General features: G+C 40.8%; 1 protein-coding gene across 2 annotated transcripts in view; it reads right to left on the bottom strand.

Moving 5' to 3' along the window:
• Window positions 1-17,488, bottom strand: part of LOC108925456 (rho guanine nucleotide exchange factor 9) — a 44,009-nt gene that overhangs the window by 2,532 nt on the left and 23,989 nt on the right. For both annotated transcript variants that reach the window (XM_018737400.1, XM_018737401.1), the window contains 6 exons: window positions 15,958-16,158; window positions 8,594-8,773; window positions 6,658-6,890; window positions 5,685-5,814; window positions 700-831; window positions 85-328 (listed from right to left, as the gene is read on the bottom strand). In XM_018737400.1, coding sequence (XP_018592916.1) covers window positions 85-328; window positions 700-831; window positions 5,685-5,814; window positions 6,658-6,890; window positions 8,594-8,773; window positions 15,958-16,158 — 1,120 coding nt within the window. The remainder of the gene's footprint in view (window positions 1-84; window positions 329-699; window positions 832-5,684; window positions 5,815-6,657; window positions 6,891-8,593; window positions 8,774-15,957; window positions 16,159-17,488) is intronic.

Here is a 17,488-nt window from a genome sequence, read left to right as displayed (position 1 = left end):
ACCCTGCCCACAGTATAGCTTCACCAATCCTAGCCCACAATGTTAGAATGAACAGTAAAAGAAAATTCAGATTTGACAGCATACCTATTTTTTCATCTTCTTGCACCATTTTTCGTTCTTCATGGAATGCTCTAAGCCATCGGATCTTCTCCTCAAGTTTCTTGGCCAGGAAGAGATGGATCTCATCTGAGTCCTTGCTTTGCAGCTTGAAAGCATTCTTCACACTGACATTGAAGTCCTCATCTCTGCCGTCGTCTGTGTCAACCATCTCGTAACGGTCCATGTCGATGCGCCCCTTGTAATACAAAATGTCTCTTCGTATCAAGTCCTGCAGGTGGAAGAAACACAAAATAAACTTTGAAGGTCTCCTTTTGCTTACAAGCAAAGCCTGTAGGATCCTGCTAGGTTCTTCATTTTGACTTGTGTAACTAAAGAGGTCTTATGCAAAAATTTTTGTCATGGGGGGGACAAAACAATCCCAATAACTATTTCGTGACTTTAAGCGAGTATCAGACTTTGATTTCCCCCCATACTTATAATTTGTTTGTAAAACCCAGTGTAAGTTGGGAACTATCAAAATTTTACAAATCACAGTTTTTGAAGCATATATAAAATATCTGAAATGATGTTAATTTATTGACTATGTCATTTGAAATCCAAGGTGAATTTTATGGCTGCTGTGTGTACTTTTCTACTCACCTTTTTACAGAGAACTAACTGATGGTCGAAAAGGAAGAAGACTCTTTGCTGACTTCTCCCATAAGGCTGGTAAATCCATGACATTTCCCCTGTATAAATCAGCTCTGAACTTCTGTCTAAGATGTCATCCCCCTATATGGACAGAACAAAATTAAAATGGGGCCTTAAAGAAAACAACATAATATTCAAACTTTGTTAACTTCTTGTTTTTTCCCACATATTGGACATTAATAAAAAGTTAAGATGTTAGTTTTTGTGATCAGGGAAAACCATTCTGTTTTTATTTAGAGTGAGACATTCACCGTGAAACACAATGAACAGTAGGATCTCTAGGTGAAAGTGTACATTGTATTATGCAGGAGGAATGCCGTGGTAGTTCATAATATTTGTGTGTTTGTTTTTCCTACCACCACAACCCAACAACAACACAACCCATCCCCCCCATGTAAATCAGAGAATAAATCCATCTGATTTGTTGTGCATTGTGTAGTCGCTTGTCTATTTTTTTTGCAACCTCTTAGTGCCTAGACTTTAGTTACAAAGACAAGAGAATCTACCTAGGGGAGCCCATAGAGGGAGGCCATCACAGCTATGCTTGCAGGTTCTATCTATCTATCTATCTATCTATCTATCTATCTATCTATCTATCTATCTATCTATCCATCCGTCCGTCCGTCCGTCCGTCCATCCATCCGTCCATCCGTCCGCCCATCCGCCCATCCGAGGGGACTTTCTTTTGAACCTCCTAGGTGACTTCAGCCTGCATGTCAGAGACATTCAGGAAAGCAGTCTTCTGTTGCTTCTACAGGCTGGAAATCACCTCAACCTTGTCTTCTCTAGATGACTGTGGCTATGCTGTCCTCTCTGTCACTCCACTGCACGTGTCTGATCATTTCTTCATCTCCTTCTAGCCCTGTATCCTTGCTACTAATCCTTCTTCTGCTTCTGTCATTTTCCATTGTACATTAAAATCTCTCTCGTTCTCTTCCTTCTCCTGTACCCCACTAATCTCTTTCCCTTCTGTTGCATAATACTCAGAGCTGTCCACAGACAATGTTACCAATGTCTTCCTCTAAACCTTATTCTCTCTAGACTCTAGTCTCCTAAAATCCAGACCAGCATGTCCCAATTTCAACTGACAGTAATCAGATGTACTACTTGCCAACAGGACCAATAGAGTTTCAGAACGACAAGTGCAGAAATCAAAAACTCTCGGAGACCTGGCAGTTTACAAGTAACTTTCCACTCTGCTGTTTCCTTAGCTAAAACCACCTTCTTCCACAGCAAACTACATTTTAAAGTCAATTCACACAGACTTTTCCCTACTCTGCTCTTCCCTCCTCTCTCATTTTTGACATTTTGCTTTATTCTTCTCAGACAATGTCAACTTCATCACAGAGAAGGTTTCAGTATCCACGTGTGCCGATCATGGCAGGTCTCTCTGCAAAGTCTTTTTGCACATTTCAACCCCCGTCTGAAGCTGCAATCGCACACCTCCTGCTGTCTCACAGAGCCAAACCTGTTCCCTCGAGCTCATCCCTTCACCTTTCCTACAGGACAATTCCACACAACTTATCTCTTTATTTCATCAACTTTCTCTTCTTTGGTTGCTTCTCATTTGCCTTACAAACTTGCTCTCATCTCACTGCTGTTAAAGAAACCCTCACCAGATGCAAAGTACCGGTTGGTCTGTCTCCTTCCTTTTCTGTCAAAAACTTTGTAACGGGCAACTTGTAACCAGCTACCTGTATTCCTCGTCCAGAATTATCTCTTTGATGGTTATCTGTTTGGATTCAAATTCAGACGTTCTCTCAAAACTGTATTTTGTTCAAGCATCAGACACTCTCCAGTCAACAAGAGTGGTCTCCCTCCCCTCAGTCCTCATTCTCCTTGACCAGTCTATAGCATTTGACACTGTCAACCACCAGATTCTACTCTCCTCTCTTGGACAGCTTGGCACCAAAGGAAATGAAATTGTTTGACACCTGTGACATAGATCTTACCAAGCGGTCTGGCATGGCTTCCAGTTATCCCCTTAACCTCTCTCAACTGGTGTTCCACAGGGCTTGGTGTTAGGTCCCATGCTTTTCTCCATCTACACCTCATCTGTTGACCCTCTCACAGCCTCCCAAGGATTCTCCTACCTTTGCTAAACTTAACTCCAACTCAAGCTTTCATTTCCTCCCTGAGCTACAGATTTTTCAAGACACATTGCCTCCTGCTTCTGTGACATTTGCCTGGATGTCTGAGCACAATCTAAGACTCAATTTCTTCAAAACAGAGATTCTTCACCTCCCAGCTAGTCAATCCTCCCATCAAGAAATCCTTCATTTCACCTACTTTACCTGCTTCACTCCTTCTGTTACTGTAATCCACTTTATGTATTGTATTCACTTTTGAGAAGAGTGTCTTCCAAATTAACAATTATAACTACAAATATAAATGTGTTGAGATGCTGTCATTGATGAAATCTGAGTATCTCAGAAATCATTGGGCTATACCTGAAATATGGTCCTTTATACCTGAGATTTCCAAAATGTAAATGCTATCACCAATTGCCACACAAAATCAGTAATCATTTAATTTTGTTCAATTGTTCAATTATTTAAATGAATTGTAAAAACTATTGTATAAAAACCTAAATTAACATAAATCATTAAGAATTCATTAATTTACCCCCTCTTCATGGTACTGTAGATAGCTTTCCCGGTCATGTATGTTTTTTTTTAAATCGGTGCTGTATCAGTACTACTGTAGTACACAAACATGATTGTAACGATGACCGTTTGTATTTGTGATCCAGATTTTCCCAGGGTGACACTTACAAAAACAGTATTTTCTATGTAGCAGTTTGTAAGAACACAAAAACGCATTCCCTCTAACAACAGGTAAACACAAGTCAAAAATGTTATTTATACAACTCATAAGACTCATAAGACAAACAGAAAAAGGTTTAGCCTATGGGCAGGACACATTTTACCTAGAGTTAGAGTCACACTTCCATCATACCCAAATGCACAATTCCCTCTTGCAGTTTTTTTTTTTCTTTTCCATTACTCCTGTTTCCTGTTTGCAGTCATAACAACCCGGAGCTGAACACGCTCAAAACAGTGGAGATTGTGGATTTTAGGAGAAACACCTCAGCATAATCCCCACTCACCATCATGAACAGTACTATGGCAACAGTGGAGTCATTCAGGTTCCTGGGCACTACCATCTCACAGGACCCAAAGTGGGAGTTCCACATAGACTCCACTATGAAGAAGGCCCAGCAGAGGTTGTACTTCCTTTGCCAGCTGAGGAAGTTCAACCTGCCACAGGAGCTACTGATGCAATTCTACTCTGCAGTCATCGAGCCTGTCCTCTGCACTTCTATAACTGGTTCGGCTCAGCTACAAAATCAGAAGATTACAGCAGATAGTTTGGACTGCTGGAAGAATCATTGGCACATCCTCCCCAGCTCTCCAAAAACTGTACTCGTCCAGAGTCAGTAAAAGGGCTAGCAAAATCATTCTAGACCCCTCACATCCAGGCCACTTCCTCTTCGAACCTTTGCCATCTGGCCGGCGCTACAGAGCAGTGAGCACCAGGACAGCCAGGCACAAGGACAGTTTCTTTCCTCAGTCCACCTAACTCATGAACAGCTAAATCCCCCTAGAGAATAAACCAGTGCAATACACAACGCTATTTATCACATCATATGTCTTACTCACATTCCCTTGCATTTGTATAGAACAAACCTGTACATACATATAATGTCTAGTGACTATTTTTTGTATATTGTGTACTTTATATTTTTTATCCTTTATTCACATATTCTATCGTCTCATCTGTGTCTTGTCACTGTCATTCTGTCTGTGCTGTGGAAGTTTCTGTCACCAAGACAAATTCCTTGTATGTGTAAACATACTTGGCAATAAAGCTCATTCTGATTCTTTTACATTTGCATAATTTATAACTGAATTCTCTCCATATTTTAATAATACACACACACACACAGAGTCTCAAACCACTCATCCCAAGCAAGGTCGCAGCGAGGCAGAGCCTAACTCGGCAACACAGCGAGCAAGGTGGGGGGGGTTACACCCAGGATGGAATGTCAGCTCGTCACAAGGCACCCCAAGCAGGACTCGAACCCCAGACCCACCAGAGAATGGGACCCAGCCAAGCCTGCTGCGCCACTGTGCCCCCCATTTTAACAATAAGCTAAATTTATTATTTTTTTGATTTTGTAGTGGTATGAAAACAAAACAGTGAAGTAATGCACATTTGTATATATTTCATATAGTGGAAAAGCACTGCTGTAAAAATAAAATACATCAAAATAAATTTAAAAGGAACTGCTTTTGTAAAGATCCATGAATACTAATTTTACAGGTTTTAAGTTGTACATATCCTTCTGGATATAAGCATATTTTGTCAATCTACTGTAAATGAAAATTACATCTTTACATTTATTTATTTAGTTGAACAGGGGGTGTGGTGGTGCAGTGGTGCAGTGGGTTTGACTTGGTCTGGCTCTCCAGTGGGTCTGGGGTTCAAGTCCTACTTGGGGTGCCTTATGGCAGACTGGTGTCCTGTCCTGGCTGTGTCCCCTCCCCATTGAGCCTTATGCCCTGTGTTGCTGGGTTAGGCTCTGTCTCCCTGTGACCCTGTATGGGGCAAGTGGTTTGGATGGTGTGTGTGTGTGTGTGTGTATTTAATTAAACAGCAGGGTAATGTTAACTTTGTGAACTTACGGCATGTACCTTCATCAAGGGTACTAGAATAAAGCCAGGTATTCAAATTGAGTGCAAGATGCCAGCACTGGCCACGCTACCTACTACCAGACTAAATGAAAGAAATTTTAATGCATTTATTTTTATGTTTTAGCGCTAAACATAGAAACAAACCAAGGTATTAAATCTGAGTGTAACTTGTGCAGTTGCTTCAGTTCCATTATCATGAATGATGAATGCTGAGATGAGCTAGTTATGGCTGCTCACCTCCCAGTCCAGAACTGATGCTTGCCATTGTGCTATCTTATCAATGTTCTCCAGCCTTCTCTTCCGCTCATTGATCTGCTGAGTGACATTCCTCATGACAGCCAAGGCTGCTGCTACATATCGGTAGTCACTAAGAGGACAGACACAAAGCATAGAAATCCCACCTTAAAATTCTACAGCTGCATTCAGTACTGCATACTAAAACACTACAGTACTGCGAACTGGTGAGAAAAAAGTTATAAGCATTACCTGAAGGTTCGTAGTTTTGCTTTATACTTGAAGCTAAAGGTTTCTGACATTTCAGTAATTAAATAACACAATTTTCACCATCTCATGCAAAAATGAAATATTAAAGGAGTAGAACAATTGAGATGTACATATCTTTGGGAAAAAGCATTTGACACATGAATAAACGTAGACGTAAATGTAGAAAAGTTGGTATTTAAGAGCTTGCATGTTTGCATATACATATGTATTAACCCCTTTTATACAATTATCCAAAGCACAACTGATTACCAGCATTGCATGTTTTGGATTTTATGAAATGTCTTATATGAGTTTGTCAAAGGCTGTTTTATATAATTACACAAACACAATGCTACAATACTTTGTTTGCATATTTATGCATTTTTTGACAGTTCCATGCCCTTAAGCTGTATGCTGATTAATATATTTCCTACATATCCAGCACTGGTATTTTTATCCACAAGTCACAAAACCTACATAAGTGTTACATTTACTTTTTGATAAATGTGAAGAGACCAACAGCATAAACTGTCTAGGAGAGAAGGAAAATGACACCAAATTTGATCCAATAGAGTGACATAACGTGCCTTAGAACAACCCATATTAATGAATCCCCTAGCGAGTTGTTAGATTACAGTTCAACAGCTTTTGAAGGAGTGTACTGACAAATGTTTTGTTTATAATGTTCATTGAGGGCAGCTGAAAGGCACAGGAAACCTGGTGATACCTGTGTTCCTGGGCGGTGTATTTGAGCAGTTCTGCAAGCTGCAGGGGGTATTTACATATCTTTTGCACTGGCGTGAGCAAGAAGCCATCGATGGCAATGTCAATCATCTGCTGCAAGAGACGGCATGCTTCGAAGAAGTGCTGATAGCGTCCATCTTTCATCAGTTTTGACAGTTCCATGCAGGCGTCCAGGTGGTTGTTGCAGTACTCAGAGTATATCCAAAAGCCATCTTGCTGTGTGCCAAAAAACAAGTGCAAATTTTTGCTTATTATTTACAATGTAGCACTATATAAGCCATATTATTATTATTATTATTATTATTATTATTATTATTATTATTATACCAACCATAATTTTCTAATGTTTTTGATGTACAGTGCATGCAAAATTAAGTTTATAATTAGCAATAATAGTTGAATCAATAAATTCATAGTGTATGACCAAGCGGTTCAGAAAATGTGTGTGTGTGTGTGTGTGTGTGTGTGTGTGTGTGTGTATGACGCTAACTAGCTAATCTAGTGAGCTACAGTACATACTGTATGATTACAGCTTACTGAAAGAAATGACCAAGGTGCACATTATTACCTTTCTGGTATGGTTATTTTTTTAATGCAGTTGGCATGTTCATAAGCTTACTGTACTTATTCATAAACTGATTTATTTCTAGTAACCCTGGATACTATTCCTAATATCATTAGCAATTGTTGTAATAATAATAATAAAAGAAGAAGAAGAAGAACAACAACAACAACAACAATATGGGTAGCTGGTAGCGTGGACCCAAAGTTCCCAGGATCAGACCTTATCTCTAGGTTTAGTACCCTTGAGCAAGGTACTTACCCTGAAATTAGTTCAGTAAAGTTATCCAGCCGTACAAATGGGTAAATAATTGTAAGTCACTTTGGCGAAAACCATCGGGTAAGTGTAATGTACGACTAATACTCTGGACTGCATACTGCATAACAATAGAGAGCAGGGTTATTTCACAATTTGATGTTTATTCAATCTATGAATAATAAAGAATTCGATTAATTTTTATAATTTCTAATTAATTTTTCAAGATTACAGTATACAGAGTACAACTAAAACAAACGCAAATTATTATTCAAAGTTTATTCATGAAAACTCGATACCAGATATTCTGCTAAATTCATCAGTCACTTCTCATGTTCCCATGCTCCAGCATTTCAGAGTTTTATCACATAAGCAGCATCAACTTAAATTTGGGGTTCATGTTATGTTATCCCATACATTAAAAAAAACAAAAAAAACCTCTGAAGGCTGAAATGATCTGTCAGTCTAAAATATCTTAAAATGCCTCAGCTATCAAATAACTATGCTATTCCATGTCATGAATACCCTAATATACAGTATGATCTGGTTCACATCACCTGAAGGTGGAATAACATGTATCCCTGGAAAAAAGTAAGAACAGTGCCCAGCATTATAGTATAATCCATAATGTACACATACACACACTTGCTGAAGCTGTTTGTCCTAAATCGGGTCATGGCAAGCCAGAGCCTAACCCAGCAACACAGGGTGTAGAGGGACACAGCCAGGACAAGATGCCAGTTCATCACAAGAGGCACCCCAAAGCAGGACTCGAACCCCAGACCCACCAGAGAACAGGAACTGGCCAAACCCCTGCGCCCCACAACTTAAATTCAATAGTGTTTCATTTTACTGAATGACATTCCAATGAAAAATAGTAATGAAAATACTGTCTTCCACGGTCTTGTATTATTTTCTAACGTTGTGATATACATACTTTGTAGGTATTTTTTTTTTTTATTAGATTACTACGAAGTGGATCACCTTTAGTCAGATTGACATGCTGTACCTGCAGTTTTTTTAAAAGAAATCTCAGCTACAACAGTGCAACCCAAGAAGAAGGTATAGGTTAGTGAGGCCAGTCATAAAGATGTATACTTACATGTTCAAGGAAGCAAGGTCCAATTTCGCTTAGATGAGGTTCTTCCGTATTGTACTGCTTCTCCAGGTCCCGGACAAATCCCATTTGGAATCTGTATATGTCTTCAATATTCCCAAATATGACTTTCACTTGATCATCATTAAACATGTCTCTCCTCTTTTTGCATTGCCTCAAATAACCCTAAAACAAAGCACATGAAATGAAAAATGCTTTCCACATATTTTGCAATTTTACAAATGCCCATATGAAAAAGCTAAGAATTATTGATGACTGACTAATTTTACTGATTTCAGGTAAACATGTACATTGACATGGGGGTGTGGTGGCACAGCGGGTTTGGCCTAGGCCTGCACTTTGGTGGGTCTGGGGTTCAAGTCCTGCTTGGGGTGCCCTGTGATGGCTTGATATCCTGTCCAGGGTGTGTTCCCTCCCCCTCCAGCCTTGCACCCTGTTTTGCTGGGTTTGGTTCCAGCTTGCCGTGACCCCACTTGGGATAAGCTGTCTGTTTGTGTCTGTGTGTGTGTGAGACAAAGCAATATATATTGATTCCATATATTAGGATATCAATAAATTAGGACATAAATGCTAACAGACAATCATTATACACATGCTATATAAAGCTAGAAAAGTCAGGCTTGGTGGTTACAAACCATGTATTGTTGGAATATGCATAGGAAAAGTTAAGGTATAGTCTTTGTATCAGCTAAATCATGGTTGATTATATGCATGCCTGTACTTCCACATCTTCCCACACAAACATCCTATTGTCCAAGCCAATCAGATTGATGCCTGCAAAAAGGAGTATCTCAGGTATACATAATGAATGCAAAGAGCGATCTATTGATGCAGCATTCCCGTCTATATATATTCCAGTGTTTAACTGTCACAACTTTCTAGTACAACAACATTGCAGTTCAAAATCACTAACAGGAGTAAAACCTACAAACTTCAATTTGTAAAAAACTAAAAAGACCAATTAAAATTTAGAGTTAATGTTGTGTCACGACCAGGCCCGCACCTCAACCAGCAGCACCTGGTTCTAATTAGAGCACCTAGTGGTAATCAGAGCAACTGGTGTAAAGAGTACCACTTCAACACTGCCTGGTTGTGGAATCTCATCTGAGACAACTGGGCCTCCTGCTCCTGCTCCATGACTTTTGATCCTTGTCTTCACAATGTTTACCCATTGACTAACCATTACCTGTCCCCAACCACAGACCCTGCTTTGCCCTCCAGTACCTCAGGCAAGATCCTACACTTGGGTCCAGTGCCCTGTTTGCTGTCTTTTCAGCCTGACAGAAGATTCTGCCATAACATGGACCCAGCAGTGATTAAGTGCCTCCGGAATGCCATCTCTGCACAGGGAGTGCACCTTGGGTTGTCTGACGAAACCTTGTGGCAGATGACTGAATTTTTGCAGGAGATTTTGTTTGCTCCAAAGGAAATGCCCTCCAGGACCTGACTGAGCAGCCACTTCCACATCAGCTCTCTCATAATCTGCAGTTGCTGTTGCATCTGTGCCAGTGATGGGCCTTGCTCACTGCACTCCAGAGGTATAAGAGCAACCTGGAATCTGGGGGATTCTTCTACAATGCAAGCTTGTCTATTCCAGTTTGCTGCATGTCTATCAGACTGACAGTTGAGTTACCTACATTGTGTCCTTACTGACAAGACCAGCATTGGAATGGGCCATGACAATTTGGAGACAGCACTCCACCTTTATGTGCGCAGACTTCAAAAGACAATTCGAGGCTGTCTTTGACCACCCTGTGTCCGCCTACTAACCCTCCAGGAGGGCGACTGGCTCAGGTCTACAGTGGAATGATGCTTCCAGCAAGGTCTAAATCCCTGCATATAAACTAAGCTAGTGTATCGGGGGGATGATTGGATGCTAGACGAGTTCATTAACAATGCCATTCTGATAAACGACCTAGCGCGGAAACGTTAGCTGCACTCCTAGTAGGTGCCTTCCTTGTCTGGACCCCTGTTTGAGCCCCCTGAGCCCCTGTGTGAAGGTAGAGGATGTCTGAGAGAAACTTTGCCTCTACTGTGGGAAACCAGACCACTTTCTGAGCACCTGTCCCAAATGGCTATCCCCTGGAGCCACTTGTCAGGAGCAAGAGGGGAGTGTCCTCCTTCAGCTTGCCTTGCAACTCCACGTGCCCATTACCGAATCTTGGGGGGGTAAAGTGTCAACTCAGGCATTCGTAGATTCTAGGGCTGCTAGCAGTTTTATGGATGTTGCATTTGCCAAGGTGCAGGGAATCCCACTCATGGTTGTGACGTTACGTTGCGAGAAAACGCATTGAAGGGGCAGTCCCTAGGAACAGGGCTAGTAGAATTCCAAACAGAGCCGCAGTGGCTCCAGGTTGGGACTTGCCATATGGAAGACCTCTCCTTCTTCCTTATCAAATCATTCTGGTGTTTACTTGGTTGGTCAAACACAATCCTGTGTTTTCCTAGAGCACCAAGGAACTTCTGTCTTGGGGTTCCCAATATGCTATTTCCTGTCTGTTGATTCCATGTAGAGCCTTGCCTTATCCATAGAAAGTCCCACTATAACTTAACCCCTTGAAGTGCCTGAAGTTTACTATGATCTCATAGAGGTCTTTAGTAAGGCCAGGGTTTCTGCCCTGCCTCCATACCAACTGTGGGATTGTGCTATTGATTTTCTACCAGGAACTTCACCCTCTAGGGGTCAAACATATCCTCTATCCTTACCTGAGCAAAAAGCGGTGGAGGAGTATATGTCTGTCTGTGGGCCTCTGGTATTATTAGGCCTTCAATCGCTGCTGCCTCTGAGGCCCCTTTTTTTTATTGGTAAGGACAGGGGGTTGCATCCTTGCATCGATTACAGGGAACTCAATGAAATCACAGGAAAGTACCTGCATCCCCTGCCTCTCACCACTGAGGCACTTGAGCAGGTACACAGCACCAAACTAGACCTGTGAAGCACGAAAAATTTGGTTCAAATAAGAGAGGGAGATGAATGTAAAATCGCATTTAGCACATCCTTGGGCCACAGTGAGTACCAGGTCATGCTTCTCGGGTTAGCAAACGTAGGCCTTTGTGAACCACGTGTTCGGGGATGTAGTGAATAAGTGCATTTTGGTCTATCTAGATGACATATTGATTTTTTTTTCTACCTTCCTGGAGGAGCACATGAGATGTGCGTAGGAACCTGGACCTGTGGAGGTTGCTTGACAACAACCTCTTCGTAGAAGAAGAGAAATATCTTTCACCAAGATCAAGTCTCTTTCCTGGGTTTTATTCTGAGTCCAGATAGGGTAGAAATGGACCCCGAGAAGGTCCAGGCTGTTTACTGTCACAACCAGGTCTGGCCCTCAACCTGCAGCACCTGGTTCTGATTAGAGCACCTAGTGGTAATTAGAGCAACCGAGTAAAAAGAGCACCACTCTACCACTGCCCGGTTGTGGAATCTTATCTGATACAACCATGCCCCTCAATGCTCTCCACTTTGGTTTGTGCTCTGCCCCTACTCACTCGGTATGATCTCCTGCTTTGCCCTTGGACCACAACTTTGGATCCTCACCTTGAAAACATCTGCCCATCGACCGACCATTTGCCTGTCCCCGACCGTGCCCTACTTAGCCCTCCAATAAGTCAAGACCCTGCCCTTGGGTCTAGTGCCTTGTTTGCCATCTCGTTGCCCTGACAACTAGACTGAGACAAAACTCATGGAATGATCCTGAATGAATTAGGCTTGAAATCCACAGGAAAATGTAATTGCCCTCTTTTGAATTTTCTGTCTTTTTGAAGCTTTTCAACATACAATTTCATCAGATATTTTTATTAATATTGCTTTATATTTGTTAATACCACATCTCATTATCTTCCACACCAGGGAAGTGACACAGTGCTTTATGTCAACTCAGTCAATTACTGGTGCACCCCCTGTAGTTGCAAAGACTACAACTAAATGCTTTCTGTACCTTTTGACCAGGGTCTCTCATTACAGTGAAGGAATTGTGGTCCACTAATCCATGCATAAGTGCTTTAGCTCAACAATATTTGCAGATTTTTGAACATAAGTCTTTTCAGGTATTGTCACAATACACACACACACATTTTCAGAACCGCTTGTCCCATACAAGGTCGCGGGGAACCGGAGCCCACCCGGCAACACAGGGCGTAAGGCCGGAGGGGGAGGGAACACACCCAGGACGGGACGCCAGTCCGGCACAAGGCACCCCAAGCGGGACTCGAATCCCAGACCCATCGGAGAGCAGGACCCGATCCAACCCACTGCGCCACCGCACTCCCATGTTGTCACAATACAGTTGCAAGACACTGTTGGAAATATATGGATATCTGCATTACTTACAAAATGTGGCCTCAAGTCACAATAATAAGAAAATAATCTGTTCAAACTAATAACACACAAACAATTGTTCTGCTTCTCGTCAATACTGAATACATAATTTAAACATTCACAGTCCACAAAGTTCATGTGTTCTAGTCTATTTAATGACGTTGGAGGTGCCCTGCCACATACTGTAAAATGGCACACAATTTAGTTGCTGACAGATTCAGTTCTTCTCAAGAAAGATCTGTTCATGTAAACCATAGCCTGATCATAAGAATTTTAAGAGAACTTAGAAAAATTGTAGATATGCAAAAAGCCAGAAAAGTCAAGTTGTCTAGAAATGGATAAAATTTGGTACTGCTGTTACTCTCCCGAGACGTGGGTTTCCTGCAAATATCGCAAAAGAGCACAATCATCCAATACAAAGGAGGTGAAAAGGAACTCCATTGTAACAGCAAAGGGCCTGTCAAAGTCTCTGTTCATGTGTACACTAAACAAGAATGGTGTTCATGGAAGGATGCCACAGAGAAAACCACTGCTCTCAAAAAAAAAAACATTTCTGAATGCCTCAAGTTTGCAAAAGACCACCTAGAAGTTCCACAATGATTTTGTGGACGGATGACAAAAAAGTTGAACTCTGGCAGAAATGTACCACATAATGTTTGGAGCAGAACAGGCAGAGCATGCAACCTCCAAACCTCATCCCAACTGTGAACCATATTTTGGAACTGCTCTGCTGCCTCAAGGCCTTGACAGCTTGCTGTTATAGCAGGAACACACACACACATTTTCTGAACCGCTTGTCCCATACGGGGTCACAGGGAACCGGAGCCTACCCGGCAACACAGGGCGTAAGGCCGGAGGGGGAGAGGACACACCCAGGACAGGACGCCAGTCCGTCGCAAGGCACCCCAAGCGGGACTCAAACCCCAGACCCACTAGAGAGCAGGACCCGGTCCAACCCACTGCACCACTGCGCCCCCCCCCCATAGCAGGAACAATGAATTCAAAATTGTATCTTTCAATTTTTTAAGAAAATCTCAGGATAGCCGTTCATCACCGGAAGCTTACTAGAAGTCGAATGATGCCACAAAACAATGATCTGAAACACAGGATTAAATCAACAACAAAATGACTAAGAAGAAAATTACTGTTCTGCTATGGCCAAATCAGAGTTCAGACCTCAACCCATTTGAAATACTGTGGCATGACTTGAGGAGAACTGTTCATGCAAGGAATGCCAGACATATCAATAAACTGAAACAGTTTTGTTAGGAGGAATGGTCTACAATATCTCCCAAATGTTTTGCATGTACAGGAAATGTCTGGTGAAGGTTCTTTCTGCTAAAAGAGGTTCTAACAGTTCCTAAATACAAAAGTTTTTCCAACCTGGACTGTGAATATTTAAAATATGTATTTAGTATTGACAAGTACAATTGGTTTGTTAATAGTGTAAGCAGTTTGTGTTTTCTTTTAACTCTTTCAATATTTTTCTTTCAGCTGTTTTTCCACTGGATGACCTTACATTCTCCTTCAGAATTTTCTGATACAAAGAGGAAAAGAGAGCTCCTTCTTCTAAGTCTATTGATTAAAATCTAATAGTAAATTAAATGTCCATGATGGCAAAAATTTTTTACAGGTTTTTATGCCTTTGCATTTTTTGTGTATGAATACATTTACATTTATTTATTTAGCAGATGCTTTTCTCCAAAGCAACTTCCAATGAACTCTATGTAGTGTTACCAGCCCACACACCTTATTCACCAAGGTGACTTACACTGCTCAATACGCTACTTACCAAGGGTCACTCAGGATCATACAGTAAATGAGATTCCAAACATCCTCAAATCAACAAAATTTACTTCCGTACTGCTTGCCACCACTTGCATCACTTCCCTTTCAGACACAATTTATAATGGGTGGATATCACAAGAAAATGAATTTTACATCTACTTGTACCTAGAATCAGAAGCCCACAAATTAAAAATATGAAAGTGCAACACCTTGATTCGCACAGACTGAAACTTCGGAAACTAGAGTATTTATAGCTGTTAGTCTAATACGTAAACCAGCATTAATACAACATTTATGCAGGGTGTATTGCTGAAAACAGGAAAGGCATCATTGGTATCCAGCTATTATTAAAATTCAAGTTTGAATACACACACACACACATTTTCAGAACCGCTTGTTCCATACAAGGTCGCAGGGAACCGGAGCCTACCCAGCAACACAGGGCGTAAGGCCAGAGGGGGAGGGGACACACTCAGGACGGGACACCAGTCCGCCGCAAGGCACCCCAAGCAGGACTCGAACCCCAGACCCACCAGAGAGCACGACTGCAGTCCAACCCACTGCGCCACCACACCCCAGATCATAAAACATTGCAGTCATTTATAATGGACAATTGTAAATGGGAAATGACTTAGAACATGGTAACATGTTGAAAATAGGCAAGCTGTGTCAAAACAATGTTTTCTATCTTGCATTAACCAGCCACAAAGTAAATTTTAATGTACATTTCTCAGCAGATTCATTGTTGTTTTCCACTGAGTAATATTTACTGATGTAACTAAAATTCAGTTCAATTCAATATATTTTTATAGAGTACTCTTCTCACCCAGTGACATAGAGCACTGAACAAAGGATCAGAGGGACAATGCAAATAAAATTGTGTTCATATTTATTTACATTATGTATTTATCAGACTCTTTTCACCAAAGTGACTTCCAACAAATCGCATCTAGTGTCACCAGCCCACACACCTGGAACACACACTCTGGGTGAACCTGAACCTGTCTTCAGACTGTGAAAGGAAATCCATGCAGACGCAGGGCGAACATGCAAATTCCACATAGACTGAGCAAGGATTGAACCCATGTCCTCTGCACCACAACTTGCTGTGCCACTGTGCTGCTATTATTTGAACTTGCCATTAATCTTTCCACAAAGCAAAAGCAATTAAATCACTACAGGACTATAAACAGGATGACAACCTGCTTATGATACATTTTCATCGTACATATGCTTTTCTTACCTCACAGATGTCTTTAAGGTGTTTTATGTAGTGTCTCTCTGTGCTCATAATTTCATTGATTACATTGGCTCTCATCTGGTCCCGGTTCTGGAGCGGTCGGCCTAGACACAGGCAATCGCTGCTGGGGTCCAGGTGGCCATTCTGTACCTCACTGCTCCCCTCTGCTGGCTCCACGTTGCCATCTTCTTGGTTAACCCACAGCTAAAGAAAAAAGGACATGAGACACTCATAAATACAAACTAGCATCTGTCAATGCAGACAAACCTATTGCAAACAAAAATCATTGCTAAAGAAAGCCAACAACATCTTAAATTAACTAGGTGACTGGGACAATCTGGTTTTCTATAATATAATTTGATCATATTAGTTAGTTATATATTTCTGGCATTTTCTAGTCATGTACAAATAATAAAGTGATGTGTATGTTTCAAAAAGCCCAAAATTCTGTAAAAATTTTACTGGAACAAATATGAATTAAACCAAACATTTTAAAAAATACTAAAACACACAGAAATTAACCAGGGATGAAAATATATGTATTTTTTTAAAGGAATACATTCAAATAGACAGCAAGTCAGAGACTGTATATGAACTTTTCATATTCCAAACTAACTTAAATTGATATAACATGTAATTTAACACTGTCAGCTGAAAAGCGTAGAGCAAGTTTTTTTTTTTTTAATTTCACAGTATATGTACTCTGGAATTTTACAGAAGATTACATAACCATTATAAATGAAGACATCATATTTGTTTTTGTGACTACTATATATAATAATTTAGAATGCTTGGGGAGCCTTGCGACAGACTGGTGTCCCATCCTGGGTGTGTCCCCTCCCCCTCCAGCTTTGCGCCCTGTGTTGCCGGGTTAAGCTCTGGTTTGCTGTAACCCTGCTTGGGACAAGTGGTTTCAGTCTGTGTGTATGTGAGTATGATTTGAATGTAACTTACAAGGATTAGTCAATATTATCTGGACTAAAACATACAAATCATAGAGACTTCTACTGGTCATGGAGAAATTAGATTAAATTAAAATATTAAATCATGGGTGCTTTGTTGTTCATACTTTAAATTAACGTATTTTTATTGTTAAACTAACAGTGAGAATCAGAAATGTTTTGAAATAAAGAAGTAAGAAAGGATACACACCAGACTATATTTATGTTCATTTCAGTTAATTCTCACAATTAGGTTTTTTCCACCTGGAGAAATAAAATAAAGCCCTATCTGAAACCATGTCAAAGCCAATCAACGCATTACTTGTTTTAATTCATGAAAAATAACAATTTAACAAATTGCATGAGCTTCACATAGTGAAGACATTCCTCACATGTTACATATGTCAGTGACTTAGCTATGATACACACTACAGGAATGTTCATCAAAATGCAATGTAAACACGAACCACATGTCCACAGACATAAACAGCACATGAATATGTACACACTAAATGAGTCCTTCTGTACAAAGCCTACATGAAAAACACAAAATGAAACACAAACTTTCTTGACTATGTTTAGTTCCGGGTATT

The sequence above is a fragment of the Scleropages formosus genome, chromosome 13 (genome assembly GCF_900964775.1).
Source record: "Scleropages formosus chromosome 13, fSclFor1.1, whole genome shotgun sequence".
NCBI classification, from domain to species: Eukaryota; Metazoa; Chordata; class Actinopteri; order Osteoglossiformes; family Osteoglossidae; genus Scleropages; species Scleropages formosus.
Note: the sequence above shows the minus strand (reverse complement) of the source record. Positions and strands in the feature narration are given on the sequence as shown.